The sequence below is a fragment of the Panicum virgatum genome, chromosome 7N (assembly GCF_016808335.1).
Source record: "Panicum virgatum strain AP13 chromosome 7N, P.virgatum_v5, whole genome shotgun sequence".
Taxonomy (NCBI): Eukaryota; Viridiplantae; Streptophyta; class Magnoliopsida; order Poales; family Poaceae; genus Panicum; species Panicum virgatum.
In genome coordinates this window covers 48,108,490-48,128,149 of record NC_053151.1, presented here as the reverse complement: position 1 = coordinate 48,128,149, position 19,660 = coordinate 48,108,490, and the positions used below count along the sequence as shown (strand labels likewise).

General features: G+C 45.6%; 1 protein-coding gene across 1 annotated transcript; it reads right to left on the bottom strand.

Annotated features, from left to right (window-relative positions):
- Positions 1 to 4,995: 4,995 nt before the first annotated feature.
- LOC120683312 (AP2-like ethylene-responsive transcription factor AIL5) lies at positions 4,996 to 9,576 on the bottom strand. Its single transcript, XM_039965383.1, has 9 exons — positions 9,262 to 9,576; positions 8,745 to 9,108; positions 8,257 to 8,339; positions 8,117 to 8,125; positions 7,909 to 7,997; positions 7,700 to 7,773; positions 7,488 to 7,538; positions 7,319 to 7,395; positions 4,996 to 6,231 (listed from the first exon to the last, which is right to left on the bottom strand). The coding sequence occupies exons 1-9, from the start codon at positions 9,314 to 9,316 to the stop codon at positions 5,606 to 5,608; spliced, it is 1,428 nt and encodes a 475-aa protein (XP_039821317.1). The 5' UTR covers positions 9,317 to 9,576; the 3' UTR covers positions 4,996 to 5,605.
- Positions 9,577 to 19,660: the final 10,084 nt, after the last annotated feature.

Sequence of the window (19,660 nt, the reverse complement as noted above, 5' to 3'; positions counted from 1 at the left end):
CTCCACGTCATGATCAATGACCGTCTATTTGTTGTCATCACCTTCCTGTCTCACCACTTGCCGTCTTGCAGCAGTGATCTCTTTGTCTCCTCAGTTTGGCTGGTTTGACACATCTCAAGTTATTGTCAAGTTCAATTCTCTAAAGCAAGGCTCGTGTTTGAGGAGTCGACGTACTGGTTTGTGAAGACTCGAGGTATTTGCTCAAGTACTGGTTTGTGAAGACAATACTCTCTTGTGGAGGAGCTCATCTACATGACATGTTCAAGAGTTGCACGCTTCGACGATATCAAGATTTTAGACTTGGATGTATCTTTTTCTTGTTTCTTTTGAGTCTAGTGCTTAGTGTTAACTCTCCAAATGTAACGTCATTGCATTCACGTTGCATTTAAGAGAGAGTGTTAAAAATATAAGGGTATAATGGTAAATGTACTAGTAGTCTAGAATTTGAGTGTCTCTTCTCTTGTACTCTATATATGCCAAGAAAAAAACTAACTCAATACATACCGACAGTTTCTTCCCACTTCCTCTTCACTTCGGTAACAATGCGCTCCCGGTGCGGGACGGACACGAGCCCGGGGGCCCAGCCGCCCAGCACGCCAGCGTCTCGTTGCTCCCGGCACGGGATCGGGGGTCGGCCGACCTGTTCTGGAGTCTGGGCGCTTCAGATCGGCCCGCTCGGCGCGATCTCTCGCCATCATCACGGCACTGCTCGCCCGTGCCCTCCCCTTGGCTGGCCGATGATTGCCGCGCTAAACCTCGCCGGACGCCGACGCCCGCCGCCATGAATGCACCCGGCCGGCCGGCGTTCGTGACTTGGGGCGCGCCTGTGACCCCGCGAGTGGACGGTTGCGCGTGCTGAGCGTGACGCGTCAGCCGGTCTGTCGCGTCCTCGGCGTCGTGGATGGCTTTCATGGCCGCCGTGCCGTGTCATGTGCACACGTGACGGGAAGAGAGGGTAGATTGGTGCGGTGTTTGTTTCGTGCGCGCGCGCCGGATCTCGGGGACGGTTCGCCGAGCAGCAAGCGTGGATGCGGCTGAGCCATTGCAGGTGGGTGTGTTGTGTACAGGGTTCACCTTACCGACGGTAAAGCGATTTTCGCCAACTAGCGGTATCGGTAAACTGGCGGTAAATCGCCGAAAACCGCTAGAAACCGCTCGAAATGACAATTCAAATTCAAAAAACCGGTAACCGTTGTTTACCGACCGGTAATCGATGTTTACCGACCGGTAACCGTCGTTTTTAACCGGTAAACACCGTATGACTTTGGAAAATTAAAAATTTTGGCAGCATTTCACTGTAATTTTGTAAATATCATTACTGATGGTATATATCAAACAATTATATAACATTTACACATACATAGAATAGAAGTTCATATCCATAAAAATAGAAATTCACATCCATAGTCCATATAGATCATCACAACAATAGTCCATGCAAATCATCACAACCATAGTCCTCACAAACCATCATCGTCAATATATATAATACATAGTAGTGGTTTCCGGTCCAAATGAACAAATGAAAATATATGTACATATTTGAAATATGAACACACATATATACATATAGCTAAAATGAACAAATTAACATCCAACTACCATGAATAAATGGATCCATATAGCTAATATGAACACATGTTTTTGAATATAGCTACACAACAAACATCTAAAAATCAATGTAAAAGCAAGAAATACTCACAATGCAGTGGTTTCCGGTCCAAACGCGCCGATTTCCGCTCGGAAAACGCCGAATACCGCTCGGGATTAGAGGATACCGCTCGGAATTACCGGTCCGAAAGTTTTTTTATTTTTTGAGTGCCCAAACAGTCAAATATTTGAACATGTTCTATATTAGAATGATGTATGACATCTCTACTTTCTTACCATATTTTTTCCTTTTTTATTTCAAATATTTTTGAAAATTTTAAATTCGGGCGAAATTTTTCGAAATTTACCGCCGGTATGGGTTGCCGCCTAGTAGCGGTATCGGTAAAAATCGGCGGTAACCGGCGGTTACCGATCGGTAAGGAAAACACTGGTTGTGTATACTCATCAGGAGCAGGTAATTTTGGTGGCGCATGCTGGATACTCTGGGCGGGCGACACGACGGTGTGCAGTGCAGTTGGAGGTGTGTCCTCTCTGCTCCAGCGGTTGCGGAGCCAACTGACGACAGGGAGGAAACGAAAGGAGCTCCCAATTTTTTTTGACGTCTCTCATCTGAATATAGTTGTAGCATCTGTTCATACACGCATGTACGCACCATCTTACACACACCACGTGTGTACAACCAGATCTACAACTATACACAGATACGAAAACCGCATCTTTCTAGAGATCACCGAAATCTCCAAGACTCCGTAGGCGACGGACGCGTCGCAGTTCCTTTGCGGCTGTACGCGTGAAAGGCTGTCTACTGACCGATAAGGCAGGTGCGAGGTCGGTTGCGGATGAGGTGGCCCAATTTTCGGAATGAAAAGATCAGGTGGCCCGCCCTGGAGCCCTGGAGCCCTGGACTGGCCTGACACGGTCGTCGTCGTTGTTGCATGTTGGGCGGTGCTGCTGAGTGCTGAGCCGGCGAGCCGCGCCTTCCTTCCGTTGCTTTCGCCGGCGGCGGGCGAGGCAATCCACTCATGGACTGGGCCGGTTTGGGGAGTTGGGCCGTAGAAAAGCAAGCTGGGACCAGGCCAGGGCGACCGACCTTGGGCTTGGGTCGCTGGGACCGACCGCCTTCCGATGTTAATCTCCGTTGAGCTGCTACAGACTTGGAGAGATCCGATTTTGGAGAGACCGCCGCAGCAAAGACGGTCGCCGCCTCGCCGGAGCCCGGTCTGGACGTTGCAGGAGGCTGGAACAGCAGATGGTGAAATCGTGACAAGATATAGGGCTGACTGGTCAACAGGTGAGGCCGTTGAGGTAGTCGGCGAACGGCGATCCCAGCCAGCGCAGGTGGGACGGCCGGCGCGGTGTGACCTCACCTGTGAATCACCGATATTTTAAAATGGGTGCCGTACCCGTATCCAATACGGCCCGATACACATATCAGAAAATATCGGGAAATTATGATTTAAAAATAAAAAATTTAATTCCCGATACTCCATTCGATACTTCTCGATACTTCGTCCGATACTTTTAGGCTAATAACATCTTATTTGAAAGAGCACGAAAAGCCCGTCAACGCAGGCCCATCCAAACCCTATTTCTCCCAGGCATAAAACACCAGCACGTCTCTTTCTCTTCAGTCCTCATCTGCCGCCGCCAGGCGCACGTGGTCCTCCGCCCCTCTCTCTCTCTCTCTCAGGCTCTCACACCGCCGCCAGGCACTTATGGATCTAGGACTCCAGAGACCAGTGCTGAAAGAATTAGCATTCAAGTTGTTGGGGGCAGCCAGCTTCTTCTTCTTCTCACACTGGACGAACCTGAATTCGAGGAGATGATATGTGAAGATGGAGATGATCCTCAAGCGTGAAGTGATGTCAATCTTATATTTAGCTCATATGGAGCAATCATATTTGGCCTGGTGCCTTGTATCCTTTTATGTTTTGTAATGACTAATGTCGTAAACTCGTAATCGACAAAGCATTTAGCTATTCCTAGTTGAATTTGAACATTTGCTACGCTATGTTGGTTTTTTGGAAACATAATGTTTATTATCTATTTCGCTCTCTAGAATTATTTGGCAATTTATGTTTTTAGAAATATATATACTTGTCTTACCGGCGTATCCTTATTTTTTGGAAATCACCATATCACCGTACCCATATTCGTATCGGCGTATCGCGTATCGGCGAGCGACAGAGGAGAGAAGAGAGCGTTGTAGGCTTGTAGCGAAGAAGGCGAACCCGTCACGGGCTCACGGCTCCAGAGAGTTAAAATGGGCCTGCTGGGCCTCCCGGTGCAGACCAGTTCGGAACGGTGCGATCCCAGTTATGGGCGGGCCCAACTCGACGCGACCTCGATGGAATCTGGTCAGGTGTGTGCTGGCTGGACAACAGGTGTACAAGCCGGAGCCACGTGGCGCTGCATGCAGCTCCATGCCGCTGCCACGCATCAGCGATGGTATCGCGCGCGCTACGCGACACCGTCCTTGTTCAAACAGCTGAAGGCATGGTCGACCGGAGTGAAGGAACAAAAAGCCGAGTGCAAACGGTCTCTGAGTGCTCGCTAGCAAGTCCCCCTGCCGACGTAAGGTGAGGCGGCGGAGGAGACTTCCTGCGAAATCCCCTGCACGCGCAACGGAGGATGGTCATGGAGCGGAGCGGCATGTTGCTTGCTCGCACGATCCAAGCATGCCAGCGATGGTTGCATCGTCTGCAGGAGACAGCTCGGTTTGACAATCTGAAGAACAAAGATGTTTCCACACCTCTTTATCCTTAGTAAAGAGCTAGGGTGTGTTTAGATGCCCCAAAACCCACCAAAATCCAAACTTTCCATCACATCTCTATCACATCGAAATATTAAATATAGCAAATGACCCATGCATGGAGTACTAAATGTAGGTAAATAAAAAAAACTAATTGCATAGTTTTGTTGTACGTTGCGAGACGAATTTTTTGCGCCTAGTTTTTTGCGCCTAGTTAGGTCATGGTAGGATAATATTTACCACAAACAAACGAAAAGTACTACATTGTACTACATTGTCCGATGTGACTTTTTCTCTCGCTTTTCCAGGGATCTAAACACAGCCCTACTCCCACTAGTAGGAAGAGGACACTCCAAAGTTTCAGAATTTTGTTTTACCGCCTAGATAGGTGGTCTGTCTGCGTGAGGAGGAAACTTTGGCAGTACACGGATACGAGCCTCACTAAGTTCAGTCTACAGAGTCAGTAAACCAATACCAAACGCAAATGAAAAGGTGCAATAACAAATAAAATAAAAACTCTGTTACAATGATTATAAAGTACCAGAGGGTACTTTAGCATTCAAAATAGTGCTAGATATTAGAGATAGCATTGACCTCTCGTTCATCTGCACGCATTATGTGCGGTGTATAGATTTGGGAGAGATTCATCAATTAGGAAAACTTAACTGACAATTCAGGGCTACATGCTGCTTGCTGACTTTGTTCAGTAATCAGTACAGGAGACAAGAGCTTGAGCATTTATCCCCTCTGAATCATACTAGCAGAACAGGGGGCCAAACTAAAGCGATCAGAAAGGAAAGCAGAAAAGAAAAAGAAAGCTACAAATCAAAGATGACGTTCCTGCTTCCATTGTATAGGGCTGGCTAAAGCTATGATGGCGCTTGCAGAATCATGTCAGTAGAAAGCGAAAGCTTCAAAGGCAGGCTGCTGGGCAACAAAGCTCAGCAACAACAACAGACAGATAAAAGCTGGAAAAAAAATAAAGCTAAAAAGGGAAAGCAAATATGCTATAGCTAGCTGCATATCGATCATTTTGTTGTTAGCAGATCGGGTCTTCTCCTCCGTCTCTGACTCGATCGTCAGTGTTTCTCATGCACACTGCATGCTGCTTCCTATGTCTCCATCAAACTACTGGTACCTCTCTCACTCCCTTTAAGTTTTTTGTGTGAGAGCCATGCCAGTCTTCATCTCATGGCTTCTGCCCTTTTGCATATGCCGAATGTCAGCAGCCACCACTGCGAATCATTCCATTCCATAGATCGGCGTCTGAAAGGCTGCCACATTTGGGTAGGAGTATCCGAAGGGACCTGGCGTCATGGAGCTTTCATAGGACCCACTGAAAGCAATCGGCGTGGCGAATGGTAGGGAGGAGCAGCTGCTGGAGCTTTGATGCGTCTGATTCTGCTGCTGATCTTGCAGCTGCTGATGGTGCTGGTGATGCTGCTCGTGTGAGGTGGTGCCATTTGTGTAGCAGTTGGCCATCGATGAAGTAGTGCCATGAGAGTTTGCGAAATCCAGATTCACTCCGGAGCTGTACAGGCCGAACCCTAGCCCCTGCAGGTTCCCTTGCTGGTGGTGCTGCAAGGCCAGCATCGACAGGTAGTCCTGCTGGTCATACTTCACTGGAAGTGCGGCGAACAGTGGCGCAGTGCTGGCTTCGACGGGCATGGCATCGGAGGAGTTGGATGGAGTGGCCTCCAGGGCTTTGGCGCTCCGGCCACCGCTGGCTGACATGCTTCCGATCGGAAGATTGCTGCTGATTATGCTCTCCACGTTGTACCGACTGATCTCGAAGTTGGTAACAGCATTCAGGCCGCGGAACTTGATGGCTGCAATGTCATAGGCTTCTGCAGCTTCCTCCTCAGTACCTAGATGCACATTTGTAGAAGGCAACATTAGTTGTTGAACTCCATACACACAAAAATGCAAGTGACATTTTTCACTAATACTACTACTACCACCATGTATATATAAACTTCAATTTTTGCACTGAAGATCAACACTGCTAGCTAGTTACCTTGTAACAATAAAATTACTACTGATGTTCATGCGAAAAAAATTACAACAGAAACACCTAAAAATGTGTTAAGGTTGTCCATGGACCTAAAGAAATATAGATTATTACCTTTCATTTCTAGACAGCATTGCCGTGCAATTGCAACTAATAGTACTAGCATCCATGGGATGTTTGACTAGAGTGCCATGCATGGGACAGGAGCTTAGTTAAAAATTGAAAACAGTAATGGCCGTTTCAGAGGGTACTATTAGTTTAACCGCAACCACATGCTTTACATGGAAAACCGAGAGGCAACAGTAAAAAATATTCGAAACAGGTCGCTGCATGCAATGCACGAAGAAAGCAAGTGTTCAGGTTGCAGTAGTGCAATCAAGCGAAATGCATGCACGGTTCCCTCTTTTCCTTCTCTGCATAAAGCCCCCAAACCCATCATGCATGGTGCAAAAGATGACAAATTCAAATCAAACGCGGCACCACACATGCGTGAATCTGGTCAAATTAGATGGTCTTGACCTACAAAAAATATGTCGACGAATCTAGCTACAAGGATTGTACGTACAAACCATAGAAAAAGAGGGGACCTACTTGCAAGGCGCAGTATATTTTATCGTAATGTGGGAGCAGCAAAGGAAGTGATTTCTAGCTATCCAGTTGACCATTGGTCCCAGCTTGTCCATCCTACTTGAATTTCATTTTGAGGAAAGAAAAGAAATCGCACGCTCGCCCTGTTAATCTATTGGTCACAGTTCGTGGACAAAGATCATGTTCATTTGGAAAAGGATGTATATGATGGTCGTTAAGTTTTGCATCACAAAAACTCTGCATTTCTATCAGCCAGGAACTGGCATTGTCGATTCACGAAGCGTCGACACAAATCAGTACAGCTAGCGAAATTTGCAATGCTGGTCAAACACAATGCAAGCAAAATGTATACTCACTGAATGTTCCAAGGTAGAGGTCCTTGTTCCCGGCCACCCTTCCTATCCTTGCTTGCCATCGCCCATGCTGGTGATGTCTGCACGATTGCATGAAAAAAAAACACTTAGTCAACTACACGCAAAAGGACAAACGCATAACTTCAAGTGAAAGATGAGATGAAGTATTCACCTGGTGACACCCCTGTAAATAGAAGCACCCCTAGAGAATCCACTGCTCTTCCTGCACCACAAAACCATGCATGTTTATTCAGAGCCAGTTAAATGGCAAAGCTATAAATCTGAAGCAGAAATGCCCAAGCATATGTGCCTTTGGCAAATTTGATTATATGCACGGAAAGTTTTAGCATTCAAAGAGACTGACGAGTGGTCATTAGCTTGTACCTCCGTAATGAAGCAACAAACTCTTGCCGAGTCATGTTCTTCATCTCCTCAAGCTCCTTCTCATACTCGGCAACCTGAAAGAATACTTGCCCGCTAAAGATACATCGAGCACATAGATATCTTGATACTTTTTACTGCTACACACACTTGCATCAGTGTTCTTTGTTTAGCCACCCATGGTCCGTCTATCTAAGATTCTATGTGCTTACCGGAAAGTTGGTGGTGGTGCTAGGACCCCAGTATTTCAGTGCGGCAAGATCATATGCCCTCGCCGCCTTCTCCTCCTTATCATAGCCACCTGCAGTTTCATGAACAGAAAATCCATCTCCTACGTCAGATAGGATGTTTCACAATAATGCTTTTTTCAGATGAGGTGTTACAGATACTACATAGAGGACTAGAAGTTTCTTTTCTTACCCAAATACACTGAGCACCAGAAGCATCAGCCAAGGACAAGAAGGATTAGCCACCAAGTCAGACATGCAAAAAAGAGAGTTAGCTACACAAGCTCAAATAGTGGAGCATCTGCAATAGGTTAGCGAGAAGATGTGATGTACCTTGGCGGCCCTTGCGGCTCTGCCCTTCACGACGGCAGCTGTTGTCCCACAGATGTGCCTCGTACCTGCCCGTCCACCGGTGCCTAGAAATCACCAAAAAATATCCCCTAAAATTTTAGAGACAGCCAAAAATCATGACATAGAGAGCTTTGGTAAACTTTCTTAAGATACTGAAGAACACATCTATCCTGCTATTTCAGAGCAGACAACTTAAATAGTCCTATATTTGCAGCTACTGATCATTTGTAAACCATCACAAAAATCCATGGAAGCATAAAGAATGAACGATGCACGATGCATGACTGTGATCAATAGGCACAAACTAGTCACGCCAAGACACCAACCAAGTGAGTGACCAGGTGCAACTTTGCATGCACAGACAGCATCATGGTAGTTGCAATCCATGATAAGCAGCACGTACACAAATCCAAAGAAAAGTCTTTCTAGGATTCTTGGCATACTAGACGGATCGATCTGCGCCAGCTTACCGTGTGACACCGCGGTAGATGGACGTCCGCTGGCCGAAGGAGTCCACGGCCTTCCGCTGCTCCGGCGCCGGAACCGCCGCGGCAGGCAAGCCCAGCTTCGGGTCGGCCTGGTCGAGGGAACAGGAAGACACCGGCGACGGCGCCGCCGCCCCAACCGCGCCGCTCTGCAGGATGCCGGCGGCTATGAACTTGAGGTCCGAGTCGTACATCTCCGCGGCCGGCGTCTCGGCTACGGACACCGGTCCGCCGCCGCCGGCTCCGTTGATGCCTCCGCCGAGGAAGTCCTCCAGCTTCGGCGGCGGCGCGGCGCCGGCGATGGCGGCGAGCTCGGCCGCGGCGCCCCGCTCCTCCTCCTCGAGATCACCTGCTCGCGCGCGCAAAGACATGCAGAACATCTGGTAAACGGCCGACCGAAACACACAAACACGGAAACCTAGACGGAACAGAACTGCAGGAGCACCGGGATTTGAAGATGGACTCGAGAAAAACAGCAGGAGAGATGCGAGCGGGTACTGACAGTGGTGATGAGCGAGGGAGAAGTTGAGCCATGGATAGTGGTGCGAGGTGTCCATGACGCCGGGCCGCGGTCAGAACGGGATGGAAGAATCGGCGACGGTAACTCCTGGGTCTCGAGGTGAGTTTTTTTTCCCCGATCGAGCGCCGGGGAGAGGTGAGAAACCGAGCCGTGCTCACTGAGCTAGGCGAGGGGATTTCTCGGGAGGTGAAGAATGGGGAGGCGGAGGGCGATAAAATAGAGGAAGGAGAAGACACGGCACGGCAACTCCGCATACCAAGCTAGCCGCTCACACGGAGAGAGAGAGAGAGGTGTACAGAGAGGGGGGACGCACGGGCAACGAGGTGGCGGTATATTTATATGTGGGTTTCGAGGAGCCATGTAAGAGGAGAGGGAAGGAGAGATGCTTTCACTCCAGAACTCCAGCGTCTCCCTCTCTGAAGTGGTTTTGGCCGTTTGCCGAGGTGTTTAGTTGGTGAAAAAGTTAGAGGTTGGCTACTGTATCACATTTTATTATTATTTGATAGTTAATGTTTAATCATAAATTAATTAGTCTTAAAAGATTCGTCTCGTTCTAATCAGTTAAATTATGTCATTAATTATTTTTTCAACTATATTTAATACTTGCATGTGTCTAAAATTTAATGTGACAAATAATGTAGGCCGCTGGCTGCCTGCCTGCCTGCAGGCTGCTGAGAGGAGAGGGAGAGTATTGTATGGGGCGGCCGCGGCGGGTGGTGGCCTCGGTGTTTTACATGTGGAGGCGCGGCAGTGGGCGGCCGGGGCGGTATCCTTGACCGCCCTGGAAGCAAAGGGGGCCGGGCCGGGAAGAAGGCCGGCGCCGTCTGTGTCCTCCTCTCTGCGCTTGAGCGCCTGCTGTGTGCGCATGCATGGCTAGGGTTGGCAACGGGCACAAACCCACTGGGTTTTGCCAGCCCAGACCCGTGCCCGCGAACATAAAACCCGCCCGCTAAAAAACCCACGACCCGTCACGGACACGAATTTTTGCCCAAACCCGTGCCCGACAACGGTAGGTTCACCACTGCGCCATGGCGGCATTCACAAAATCACAAAATCAAGGCCATATGCCCATATATATCACAAAAACAAAGCCATATGCTCATATATTACTAGGAGCCAGCAAAAGAGAGCAGCACTACAAGTTACAATTGATAAATCACAGTTTAATCAGGGGGAGGGACATCAATTGTTCCTTGCACTTATGGCTCTTGATTTACTACTTGTTGCTTAAAGGTTGCACCAAAAGAACATCGACGCAAGAGTTCTTGAACCACGCAATCTCCTGCATAAGAAAAACATGTTAGTCCGGCCAGATCCACAGATAGAGAGAGAGAGACGTAGTCTTCTTTCCACGCTCAGGCGTATGCAAGGAAGTGTGGTTGAACTCCGTCGCTTTGGACGAGCGCGGCGGAGATTGAGGGGTGGAGAGCTGGCTGCCGAGCCCCCGGCCAGTTCAGCGTCGGCAGTGCGGGCGTGCGGCAAAAGCGCGCTCGCGGCTGCGGACTCGATGCAGCCTAGATGCAGCTGGAGAGCAGTGCCATAAAGGCTGGCTGTAGACCGGCAGTTGGATCTTGGAGAGAGACGGGGAGAGGGTGGCTGGGATGGCCGGGAGCTGCGGTCGTGCGGGTGCAGGATTGGGGCGGGGTGGTCGGCGCTGCACGGGCTGAGGTCTGCGGGGCCGATGCGCCGCCGCCGACGCTAGGGGATGAATCGGGGGAGGGGGATGAGAGTGAGATAAGGTTAGGGTTTGAAGTGCACGGACTGCTCTTATACATGGGCGGTAATGGGTTGATACACTAAATGGGCCAGGCTGATTTAGGTACGATGGGCTGCTTTTGTATTTATTCAACCGGGTTGGAAAAACCCACGGGTTTACGGGTTCGGGTACGCTAGTCCCAGACCCGTGCCCGCAAACCCGATGGGTCTGGCTTCTCACCCATTAACAAACCCGCGGGTTTAAAAATTGATCCAGACCCGTGCCCTAATGGAATAAAAACCCATCGGGTTTCGGATTTCGGGTACCCGTTGCCAACCTATGCATGGCAATCCCTTCCTTTCCTACTCCGATCCATGGATGTCTCTGGCCTGCACAGCCCACACGCTTTCATTACTCGCCGCCTGCCTGCTTCCGGCATTCGCCTCCTACACTCCCCTGCACAGGTCTACCGGCTTTCTACCGTTCCTACTCGGCTACTCCGACTTTTTACTTGGTAGCTTGGCCAATGGCCATGTAGATTTTTATTTTTATTTTTGAAGGAATTCGCGCGCCATGTGGATTGCAAGTGATATTTGCGTCTCAGCTCAATGATGATGTTGCTTCAGAAGAAAAAAAAAAGGGGCTTTAATTTGCTAGTGGAGCTGGTGGAGCAATCCATTTGATTTGAGGCGCTTGTGTGTCTTCCTGCTCGCTGCTCGGCAAACAAAGAGAGACCGGAGAGGACGAATACGACAACACTGGAAAATTCCAAATGCTGGCCGGGTACGCAGCGTAACATGCATGCGTGGTCGCGTGGCGCAGGGGTAAACACTCCCAGCAAAGGAACGGAAAGCCTTCCAGCGACGCACACTAGAATGGGCAGTCAGGTGTCAGGCCTCGTGTTTATCCTCTGAACTGAACAAATATCCACAGTGCAGTGCCGTGCCGTGAATCACACACCGCGCACGTACCGACGTCGTAGTTTGCCGTATCCGACGGGGGGCGGGCCGGGACAAGGCTCAAAGCTAGCGGCGACCAAAAGGAGGGCCGCCAGGGGCAACTGGCTGCTTCCATGGTCCCTTGGCTCGCAAAGAACACCGGGATTAAGGAGCTGCTAATGTTCTGTGATGTCGCCAAGCCGGCCGGCGATGCAAAACAATCAAACACACACTCCACTGTCTAGCTAGTGGCCTATAGCATCATTTCTGTTCCCGTAATTTAGTCTCCCTTTCTCTCTTTATTGTACAGATCTATATAGTTGGTCAAATGCACCACATTTGGGCACATTCAGTACAGATAGCTAGATTGGCATCTGAAATGGCTGCATGATGTGAGTGGAAGGCGCGTAGCACCAACACCACAGTCCACAGCTAGAGCAGCTAGCCCCCAAGACATGCTGTAGTGGTCGATCGGAAACAATGAACTTTCCGGCCGGTCCCGTCGTACGCCGTCGTCGTCGTGTTAAAACTCTCAGCTTGAGCACCCACCCACACTCCATTAAAGGAGGGGCACGGTCGGGGGCTTTATGCGTCGCGCAGGGGAAGCGGGGGAGGGGAGCGCCTCCCGCTCTGGCTGGCGATTTCTCATTTCCGGCGGACCCCGGCCGCGTGGTCAATCGCTAATCATGCGGCGCCGAGCACGCCTGGCTGCTCGCTGGCCCCGTCGCCCAGCGCCAGCTTTCCGCCGCTCTCGCTCGGCACCCAAGCCCCCCTGTGCTCGTCGTCTCCGAATGACCAGACGTTTTCCGCGGCTTCCTGTGGAATCTCCTGCAGTCCTGCGAGCTCCGCATGGCGTCCACCTAAACTAGAGAGGGGGCAGATCAATGTCGCGGGCGAGCGCAGGATGGATCCTTTCGGCTGGAGCGTGACCGGGCACGTGCCGGCTGCCGAGCGCGCGGGTGGCGAGGAGCAGCAGGCCGCGGCGGACGTACGTCGGCAGGGGGCACGTGAGGTGTGGGAGCGCAGGCGGTGCTTGGCCCCGCCGCGACCGCCTGCCGGAGCGGCGACGATGCTCTCTGACACGTGTTCCCCCGGCGCACGTGCGGCCGTGCCTGCCCCGCCGCTGGTGGCGCAGCGAATCCAACAGGAAGGAAGCAGTGTCCGTACGGGGAATTGAGTACTATACTAACGCGCCAGGAATTGGCGCGCGCTCATGCGCCGCGGCCCCACGTGGCCCGGGGGTACTGTTCATCATTTAAAAATAATAAAATGTACTGTTCATGTGGGGCCGGGGTACTGTTCGTAATAAAAAATAATAAAAAAAGTACTATTCATGTGGTCCCCATCGGATACTGTTCATAATAAAAAATATAATTCGAAATTAAAAATAAAAAAATTAAAAAGTGGCCCCATGTGTTTAAATGTTTAGTTTTTTATGAAAAAAAATTATATACTACATTTACCTCTATTATATATTGGATTTTATTTTCACTTTGTGAACTCGCAAAATATAATTGAATCATACATTCATTTCTAACCCTATCATTTTTTCTACCAAAATTAATAATTAGTGTAAGCTAATCCATCAATTATATCTACTAACATACACAAAATAAATTCTTCTATGTACTATTTATACAGGGATGGGCCCTGTGTGTTATTTAGGTGTTACCCACATAATATTCAATTGGAATCCACCCACAAAATATATTTAATTATTTATTTACATGAAAACAATAACCATATTTCATACACTACGTCTACACGTGCTACCCCCTACTACTTATTGGATTTTAATTCCACTTCATAAACTCGCAAAATATAATTATATAACAATCTATCAACTATACCTATCACACTTCATTCAATACATCAACACGTTGCCAAAATATATCAGCACGATATTGCTTTAACTGTAATATACGATAATATATTTTTATTATTATTTTACATCAAATCTTTTGCTACAGGCGCGCAAAGCGCGCCAACCTGCCTAGTCTGGTCAAAATGGCCAAGGCTGGGAGCCTGGGAGCAGGATTAGAGAACACTAGCAGAGGGTGGGCGTCACGTGCCCGTGGCGTTTTTTTTTTAAAGCGGCCGGCGCTGCCGAATTCGCTCGGCGTACGAGAGTTTCAGTTTCGCGTTGGCATGGCCACGGCGCGTCGGCGTCGTCGTTCAACTTATTTTGGGACGGAAGGAGTAAAACGGTTCAAAAATAACAAATCATCTACGGGAGTACAGTACAGCCGTTCAAAAATGGCTTGTGGAACCGCCAGCGATGATGGAGTAATCGAGCAGGATTAAAATAACTAGCCTATCAGTTCGTGGTCCCGAACAGACTAATTAAAATTAATATAAAAATAAAATTTATAGCTAATAATTATCATAGCTATATCACGCTCTCCAACTATCAAACATTCTAACACATACTCTAATACATATTTATCATATCTAGTTGCAATAGGTTTCATTTTGTATCACACCTCAATATGTGTTTGCTATATATTTAATTGAACTATTTATTTTATGAATTTGTATTCTTATCTATTTCATCAAACATGAATACATGGTGACGCATATCGTGGATGTTATTTTTATATAAACATTTTTTAAAAAAATAATAGAAATAATAATTTAAAACTTTATATTGGTGTACTTTTATATTTTATTATAATTATATAATTTAGATTCAGATTTAGACGTTACTTTAATTTTGAATAATGATATAATTGGATGAGTTATATGCAAATTTAGTACGTTGTTTGTATTATTTTTATAATGACATATGTGGGTAATTTTACGAAAATTAGGGGTTACTATATATTATTTTATAATAACAGAGGTGAGTAAGTTATTAGAACAATGACTATAGTAGAATTGATGGGCGAATGTCTCTAATTTTTTAGAGAACTAGGCGTATAGCCCGCACATTTGCGCGGTTAGTATTAAAAATTCAAAAAATTATATGTCGTTATATCTTTATTTAAATATTATACTTTTTTACCATACTTCACCCTATTCATTATTATAAATTATGTCTTATTGTTGGTTAAAATAATTCAAATATGATCTACTTATAATAACAATTTAATTTATTGAGCTTTAATAATATTATGCATATGATTATTCTTATTTTTATTTTATTTTGATTGATTGTTGTTAGCTTTAGTTTTTATTAATAGTATATGTTTGTAAGTGATACATAGATAAATGGTATTTTATATTTAATTTCCATGATGGCATTGGTGGGTGATTTTTAATTAGACACAGGAGTATTTTAGGCTAAATTTTATCATAATGGCAGTAGTGGGTAATTTTTATTTTTCTATTTTTTCGATTAATGTGGGAATTTCTAGGCCTTGAGAGCGAACGTGGAGGCTCCGTTTATTGGTCAAATAATAAGATAATAGATTTTTTTATTATTTCTCTATTTTTAAGTATCCACGTAGGATTCTAGAGGACTTCATAGAGGCTTCAAAATAAGTTTCCAATTAGTAATGGTAAGATAGCATGCTTAGTGAGTAAAGATGGAAAAAATTTTTTACTAACAATGGAGTTACAAGAGTGCAAGACGTGCCTGAACTATATATTAGAAACTTGTACCCAGCTATTACAAAAATATTTAGCGTCACAAAAATTAATGACCAGCTAGAAAATTGAAAAACTGAAAATGTCGTACTACCAACACTCATCAACTGTGCTAGGTTCCAACTCCGTCGTCCGTCTACATGGGATAATTTCTTATGAACATTTGTTCGTCTTTTTCTCACTCCATTCTAAAGCTAACTAAGTTACGATATCTTAACCTTTGTACTTTTTCAACAAAAAAATATCTTAACCTTTGTTTAAACAAATAGCTCACTTATAAAAATAGCTCACTTCAAAACTCGGTTTTTCTTCCTTTCATTGACGTCATTTCAATATCTGCCGTAATGGCGATTCAAAACATTTATTTGCCTCTGAATCGGGTAGAAGACAATAACTTCATAGTCGAGCCGTTAAATCGCCATGGGATGTATATTTCGAACCAACCACAGAATAATAGAAACCCGGTTCTTGTTCTTTGCAGTGTTCCGCCTCTCCAGGTTTCATAATGTTGAAACCCCAGATCACGATGAACAGAGATATGAGGTACCATGGCAGTGTCTGCGAGAAGCGGGTGATCCGGCCAGTAACCGTAGCGGTTCCACCCTCTAGACCACCAACCAAGAGACCTAAAGCAGGTAGGTGCCCTACGGCGGGCGGATAACCACGGATCGATCGGGCGCGTGCAAATCCTCTAGGAGGGCACGCACCAACCAGGCCGCGCGGTGCCCGGAAAGCCCAGCGCCTCCACCTGCACGTGCCCGGCACCTTTCCTCACCGTTCCTGGTGCTGTAGCTTGTGACCGAACCCACCAGCTGCTGCTGATTTAGGTGGATGGTAGGTCGCAAACTACGGCAGAATCCTCCACAAGCCGAGGCATGGCAATGGCATTAGGCCGGAAACAGTGTGTCTGAGTGTCTCTGCTCGTCGTTGCAAGTTGAAACCCTCCTGAAGTATCGTGTATAAAGCATAGTAGCTTAAAAATAGTACTGTTGAGAGAAGACAAGGCAATCTTCTAGAATAATCCACACTATACAAGAACAAGATATTTACCATGGAGTAGTCTAGACTTAGAATAAATAAATTTAGAAAATATTAGAATACTTAGAAATTCTCTAAAATTGGAGACACTTGTCACAACCTCATAATTCCCCCTTGGCTATAGAGCCTCCCTCCCTTGCCATGTCATCCATCCATGAGCATGGTAGATGAGTGGAGCTAGGAAGTAGTGAGAGGGTTAGTGCTAGGATAGCTACATAAATAGTGTGTTGTGTATTCTTGTGTTGTAATAAATCAAGTATTTTGTAAGTGTTAGTCTCTCAGTTTTTGAGTACTTAGTGTATAAGTTGCGATCTATCGTAGGTTGGCTCTGCCACTCATGATCACAAAAGGCCTGAGCTTCATCGTAGCCTCCCGGAAGCCAGCTTCATCTGTTGGTAGCCTCTGTCACCCGGAAGCAAGAAAGCGGCTCTGTCGTTATACACTAAGTAGTTAGAAATTGAAAAGGCTAACCGACTCTAGAGTGAGTTGGTGTGGGTCTTAGTTGTAGGTCCACTAGGGCGACCTCGGTTCCCAACAAGTACTAAATAGTAAGTTGAGAATGAGATGAGCTAATTTAAATAGCCAACTTTAAAAAGCATTGCAACCTTGGTTTAATCATTTTATTAGAAAAAATCTACCTCATAGCAATGGACCATAGAGCATCTTATTTTCTATGACTGCTGCTTCATAGCATCTGAAACAGTTAGAAAGCTCATGTAATCGTTAATTGTTAGAAAGCTCATGTAATCGTTAATTGGAGTAACTGTACCTAAGAGGTAAACAAGATAAGTAACCTACTAGTTATTTGTGCTTGCGAAAAGGTATTTTTCTTGCTTGGCAGAACAAAGTAGATTATTTACTGGAGACTAAGGGAAAGTAATAGCCAATGCGAACTTCTTTAAATGGACAACATGCATTCCATATTATACTTTTCGCACTACTGAACAAGAGTGTGAGTCAAACTAGACTTTAGGGGATATTTCAAGAATGTTGTTAAAATTATAATGTGTATATCATGCGAAGTTAGGAATAACGACAAAAAGATTACCACGTTGTCAAATACTTATTATTAGAAAATGAATAGCTAAAGAACTATTGCAATAGAAAGTGCATCCTACTTCCTGAAATCTTATCATACTAGACGCATTTATGCAATCAGCATCATCAGGGTGCACGTTACTCTATTCAATAGCAGCTTCAATGCTCTTATTACCTTCAGCGAAAATACATGGCTGAGTAAAAGACTAACATCGAAATTAGATGATATATATGAAAACATGACATAGATATACAATCAGCTAAATGATTCATAGCACCATGATAAGTAGTACTCTCAACCTGAAGAGTGTTTTTATATTGTGGCACGCCTCCTATAGACAATCCCATTTCTTCAAGCTTGGTAAGGAAAATTTCATTCGTTGTGGGCTTGTTGTCTACCACTGCGAAAAACAGGTGTCAATTTCAACAAACTAATGTTCGGATAAGGGAAAAAACATGTTTATTCCATCAGTTTTAATCCTTTATCTCTAAGATCGTATACAATTCGTCCCCATTTCTTAGAACTAGCTTATCAATCTGTGCTCCCGCACGCGGGCTAATATAATTAATAAAAAAAGATTTATAATTAATGATATCTATCTCACCCCCTCTTTCATGTATTAAATATTTTTATTCTAAAATACATATTTATCATTATCTAGTTGCAATAATTTTCATTTTGCATCATACCTCCATGCGTGTTTGCTATATATATTTAATTGAACCATTGTTTGCGAATCGATATTCTTATATCTACCATCATACATGCCACATATCATGGGTAGTATTTTTATATAAATAATAACATAAGAATATAGTAAAAATGGTAGAAATAGTAATTTAAAATTTTATACTGGTGCACTTTAATATTTTATTATAATTATTTAATTTAGATTCAGATTTAGAAGTTAGTTTAAATTTTAATAATGATATATTTGGATAACTTATTTGCAAATTTAGGAGGAATTATTTTGTATTATTTTTCTAATGGTATAGATGGATAATTTAAATGAAGATTAGGGGTTACTTTAGTTTTATTTTATAATGACAGATGTGGGTAATTTATATACATATTTAGGGGGTTATTTTAATCTATTTTTATAATGGTAGAGGTGGGTAATTAATTAGGAAAGATAACAGATCTAACGGCTATTATGATTCGTGCTATTGGGTTCATGGCTGGATGTGTTTTTATTTTTGTAAGAATTTCTTGAATTTTTCTATTTTTTTTAAAATGTCCACCTAGGATTCTAGGTGACTTAACGTAGAGGTTTCAAAGGATCCTCCAATTAGTAATAGTAAGACTAGTAGACAACATTTGCTTCAGAGCATATGGGAGAAACTCACGAAGGAGACTCCACCCGCTGAAAAGGCATGATAAGATTGGGAGAGCGTGCCAGCTGCGAGCTGACTCAATGTGTGTACTGATCCTTAGCTTACTGATAGCTAGGATCTTGCATCGTGCATGTGCAGAACAACAGCTGAACAAGTTGGAGGGCGACAAAATGGGAGCAGCGCTGAACGGTGCCGTAGTATTATGGCATCAGACACATGCATAGTATAGATGGTTATCTTTTGCCACTACTGCAGTATTCTGACTTGCTATGTGAAAACTTGGAGGTGAAAATATCACTGATCTGGCCGTTCATTAGTTTGGTCTGAATGACAGTCAACGACGATCGTGGTGGTAGCGGCTCTGCAGTCCTGCTAAACCTGTCAACCTTTGACCGGGCGTGCGTGCGTGAAGTGTGCTGCACGTTTGCTGGGGATCGATGGATATGGATGGACGCCATGCATGCCGAGCACGTATATACCTGTCGCGCGCTTTCCGGCGGCTCACATAGCCAGCCACATGCCTCCACGAGTGAGGAAGACCAAGACGGGAGAGGTGGACAGGCGCGTATGCGACCACCTGCACATTTCTGGCATGGGTGAGAGGACTAGTAGCTGGCTAGTGGCTTGCGCTGGTGGCTAGTGCCCCGATTCTGATTCATCATGCGATTATTTTAGGCCTTGCTGAGAGTTTTTTTTTTCCAATTCTTTTAGGATCTTTTCTTTATTGAAATCGATTACTCTTGCTGTC

What these genes read in the sequence shown, in the direction of transcription:
- LOC120683312 (XM_039965383.1), bottom strand. Translation starts at nt 9,316, where the DNA reads ATGGACACCTCGCACCACTATCCATGGCTCAACTTCTCCCTCGCTCAT. An exon ending in CTCCCTCGCTCATCACCACT is followed by an intron (nt 9,109 to 9,261) that starts GTCAGTACCCGC and finishes GCGCGCGAGCAG; the next exon opens with GTGATCTCGAGGAGGAGGAG. An exon ending in ATCTACCGCGGTGTCACACG is followed by an intron (nt 8,340 to 8,744) that starts GTAAGCTGGCGC and finishes GGTGATTTCTAG; the next exon opens with GCACCGGTGGACGGGCAGGT.